Consider the following 4,988-nt stretch of genomic DNA (forward strand, 5'->3'; position numbering starts at 1 on the left):
GATATCCAAACTATATTTCATAAATTCATTCTCCACTTGCTGTAACTTCCCAATCTGATTCATGGTTCTAACATTCCAATTACCAGTTTTAAATTGTTCTTTATTAATTATAAACCGGGAGATTCTTAGCACCATGCTATGCCCGGGACTGGGGACCATTTTGACATTTTTGCTTTCCATAGACCATCTAAATCCATTGAGTATTTATTGACTAAATTTAGCAAAGGATAGCCAGTTCCTGTAGATGCTCAGTTCTATTTAACTAAAGCAAGTGACCCCTGCCGTTCCATACTGATTTCAAGAAGATAATTCTGCAGGCATCAAGAGTAGAAGCCAAAGAGACATCTTGTCTATCGCCTTAAACCCTATTTTCACCCTGGTATCAGTGACTACATTAAGATTTAGGGATGCATTTCCCCCACACCCAAAGTTCTTGTTACTCCACTACGGTATCATATTTGTACATGCAAACTAAATATTGACAGAAAAAGATTTTGTCATTATTGGTATCAAATAACCATGACTTGCCTATTCTTGGGTCAATGGTGATCAAAGTATAATTCCAGTGTTAAACACCTAAACACTTAATGTGAAACCTCCTCCATTACCGGTATCTCTACAGTTATTCAGAGACTGGTCATTCGAAGACCCCTCCTTTCAGTATCACTGAACTATCAAAGTTAGAGGACACTGTATGTTGTACACGTTAGAAGATATAAGATTATTCAAGAGTCAATATACTTAGTGTACCCCTTTTAAACATGGGGTGAAAAAATTACCCCTATTCTATTTCTATTATATGTCTTCTTCTCTTCTTACCTACGACAGAAATTTATATTTTGATAGGCGTGCATTTGTTTGTTTCCTTGTGTGTGTGTGTGTTTTTTTTTTTTTTTTTTTTTTTTTTTTTTTTTGTGATTCCCATAATTCCAAAACTATTAGACCAGATATCATGAAATATTTTGGGACGATTGGCCATGATCCAAGGAAAATTCGATTAGATTTTTGGATGGATTGGGTAAAGGGTCAATTCCAAGTTAAGGAGAAGCTTGAAAACGTCTTTTGCTATGTCGTGGTTCGTTTTTATCTAATTTGCATAAAGCTAGTGCCAAAATATGGAGAATTCCCTTTCCTATTTTTTTTTATTTCAGAGTGATTGGGTCAAAATTTAAGGTTAGGGGTTAAAAGTTCTTTTTGCAATGGTAAATTCACATCCAATTTGCATGCAACCTGTGCTTAACTGTTAATAATTCACTTACCTATCTTGTGATATAAAACATGATCAAGGTCAAGGCCTTGTGTGGTGGATATGGTCCTGGCGCCACTTCTCTTGAAGACCGGTGCTGAGGACTATAGAATAGGGGTAATTTTTTCACCCCATGTTTAAAAAGGGTACATTAAGTACATTGACTCTTGAATAATCTTATATCTTCTAACGTGTACAGCATACAGTGTCCTCTGACTTTGATAGTTCAGTGTTACTGAAAGAAGGGGTCTTCGAATGACCAGTCTCTAAATAACCATAGAGATACCGGTAATGGAGGAGGTTTCACGTGTAGAGTTTTCAGATTAGTGTATCATTCTTTCACTGGTGCAGAAATACGCACAATGATTAACATTATTCTCATTGATAAAAGTTAAAATAGTCACAGGGTCAGGAAAGACTAAAGTTTTGGAGTTACTGCATCGTTCATTGATGAGTTCTCTTCTCAGGGTAACAAACTGTTTTTTTTTCAGGATAAAAAGCGGTTCTGACTTGTTAGCTGTAGGTAAGCTCCCTTTACAGGTTGGAATGGAATGGGAGTTCTCAAGGATGGGTCTTCCATCTTGGATTATTTGGGTGAGGTTTCGAGGTTTGCCCATGGACGCATCAATTGATCATGGTAAATAAAAGGGCATCCTGTCTGGAATGAGTGAACACAATTGGGTAGAAATGCCATGAGAGGGTGGGTCTAAGATTCAAAACTAAGGATTAGAAAATAAGCTTGAAGGATGTAGCTGTCAAAAGAATGGTAATCAGATTACAAAGGGAAAAAACATTGAGACATGTTTAATCTTTTACTCCAGAGGACTGGATATAAGTCTTTATTAATCTGGTAAGGGCTATAAATTTACAAAAGATAATTTGTGTCAGTTGGTTTGTCTCTCACAGAGGATAGGAATAGATTTTAAGTATTATCGCGTGGTCTAAATATTGCAAGTGGTTTATCAGTAGAGGAGATAATTAGCCGAACAAAGGGTTTTCAGGTCGATCAAATGCCATATGCCGGAGGTGAAACACCCAGCCGTGTAGGGGAAAGGCTAAAGTCAAAAGGGTAATTTTACGAGACAAAATGCGGCGGTCTAGACACGTTAGTCTCCTTGCAGATTTGAAGATTCAGGAGTTGTTGAAAAGGCAGTCTATATGAGTGTGGGCAGTCAATTAATCTGACAATTATAAATGGGAATTTTGATATCAAAGTGCAACAAGTTTTAAAGAGGGAGGGATTGAAAAGTTATACATTTTGATACCAACCACGGATATATGGAACTAAGATCAAAGACATGCACTTCGGTCTAAATCGAATAATTTAATACGAGTAATAGTTGTAATGATTTGAGATATATTTTTAGCAGCATAGTTAACCTAATGTTAGTAGGACATGGTTGAGCCTTTAAGGTTAATTAAATCAATACTTATCCTGTGAAAATTCACATTTTATCAAGATTCTTTCAAAAGATGTGTACGATTCCAAACATCATGAAAAGGTAAAAAAGTTCATTTTGCTATATTGTGGTCGAATTTCACGAAATTTGGTATGATTATCAGTCATGATGTAAAACTATAGGATCAAGTTTTTGGAGAGTTAAAGGTCAAGGTTATTAAAATTTTAAAATTGTTTTTTGCCATATTGTCATTTCTTATCGGATTCATATGAAACTAGTGTCAAAATGTGCATAATTCGAGTGCCTATCTTGTATTGCGATGTTGGCAAAGGTACGCTCTCTGCTGAGGGCCTGTTGCAGTTATGTTATATTTCTGTTTATAAATCATTATGCATATTTTATGCCTATTTTATCTTTGGAAAATCTTTCTATAATCTATCATAGTTTATCATAGAGAAAACTACTGAAAGCACCTGCTTACTGTACCTTGCCTTTTCAAAATGCATAATTCAAATCTTACTTATGAACGGGGTTCGATACCCGCTTAAGTTTGATAGTTTCGTGAAATGTTTACAACCAAACAATCTTTGTGAGCTAAGGATGGGAGTTTTGGGAGAACCTACATGTCTACCTACTGAGTCAACAACAGCCATTGCCTGACACCCCCCCCCCCCCCTGGTTCTAGATGATCACATGCATATATGAGAAGTCTCTAAATCTTTGCCCTGTCTCTGGAGCATTGTCAGTGACGTTAATGAGCAACACTTCAACCTTTAAACATTCTCTTCACTAGTCATTAGGAATACCTTGGGGAATTCAGTGATAAGGTTTTCTGTGTTACCTGATCAAATTAAAATCAGTAATGAACCCATTGTTTCCCCTTCCGGTTAGGGAGTTTGATATCCAATCTAGAAATGTTTTTTTGATTAAATTTCAATGTAATTATCCCAGTTCAACTCTTTTAATCCTAAGGTTTATAAACACAAAAGTACTCATTTCGACCATGACGTTGAATGACACCAAGCGAAATACATTTGAAATGTATGAAATTTCACTAAAATACCTCATCAGAAAGCCATTTGTCTCCATTTGCTTAAATGGCCATTATTATGCTCAACGATTCAAATATTGGGTTCATTAGATATATGACTGGGGTCTCTAGCAATTGATGCTAGTTTCCTTATCGCTTCCCACCTAATTGCATTTTATATTAAGCATAAAATATGGCTTAAGAGCTGCACCTGCCTTGAAAGGTGATGGGAAATTGTTAGGAAAAATTGACCGGGGAATGTAATAGTATGAAGAATTGTGCAAACAAAGGAAAGGAGTGCAGTATTATTAATTCTATTATCCTAGTTGTTATTAGTGTTTTTATTACTATCATTTTTTAATATCCTGAATGATCAATAATGGCTCACCAAAAATTCTGTATAAGACATTATCTCTCGCTTGTAAACGTAGACTGTCCCGTCGAACGGCAGTATGCCTATCCATACAAATACCATTTAGTTTAATACACCATTTCTCTAAAATCATTGGCATGGAACTAACTGTATGAAAAAAGATGGTAGATACTCCACAATAATCATGTTTCTTAAAATACTAATGTAAACAAATGCCTAAAATTTTGAATAGAAGCAGATGGAAATAATACAATGAAAACTTCAACCAATTTAAACATACATAGGGTTTTAGATATTTTGTTTTCGTCCATAAGTAAGATTTGAATTATACAATTTAAAAAGGCAAAGTGCAGTAAGCAGTTGTTTTTAACAGTTTTCTCTCTAGCTACCTGTACTATGATACATTATAGAAACATATTCAAAAGATGAAATATGCATAATGATTATTTAAGAGATGCATTTTGCAATAAATATGGTAAAAGAAAGAAATATATATTGACATTGTTTCACGGCAAAAATGTTTTGCGCTTTCGGATCTATTTGTGAGTGAGATGACATGAGATCAGTCATATATTACATGTGTAGATTTTTTATTCATCTAAAGAAATTAAATTCACTGTTTGAGTTAAACTTCTCTGTTGATAGAAGAAAACGAAAATAATTATATTGGATAACGGCAAACGCTTAAGCAATTGGAGAATACTGCAGATTCATGTTCACTTAATCTTACATTTTTTTTTTCTGAGGGGGTTTGTTTGACGTAAAATCTTATTACAAATATTAGAAGGCACTGGAAACAGAGTTGGATTAAACTGTTGGTGTTTTGACACCCTGAGCAAATTCAGCGTTCAATTCTGAATATTGAAGCGACTGTGAAGTGACTGTTTTACTGTATCCTTATACAGTAAAACAGTAACTTCTTAATTTCCGTTCTCACCA

At 34.9% G+C, this 4,988-nt stretch overlaps 1 protein-coding gene across 1 annotated transcript in view; it reads left to right on the top strand.

The window, feature by feature from the left end:
* The first annotated feature begins 1,278 nt into the window (after positions 1–1,278).
* LOC137646327 (uncharacterized) overlaps positions 1,279–4,988 on the top strand; it is an 8,924-nt gene continuing 5,214 nt past the window's right edge. Inside the window, exons 1-2 of the mRNA XM_068379436.1 lie at positions 1,279–1,340; positions 1,738–1,883. Of these exons, the coding sequence (XP_068235537.1) occupies positions 1,279–1,340; positions 1,738–1,883 (208 nt within the window). The remainder of the gene's footprint in view (positions 1,341–1,737; positions 1,884–4,988) is intronic.

This window comes from Palaemon carinicauda, chromosome 9 (assembly GCF_036898095.1).
Source record: "Palaemon carinicauda isolate YSFRI2023 chromosome 9, ASM3689809v2, whole genome shotgun sequence".
Lineage (NCBI taxonomy): Eukaryota > Metazoa > Arthropoda > Malacostraca > Decapoda > Palaemonidae > Palaemon > Palaemon carinicauda.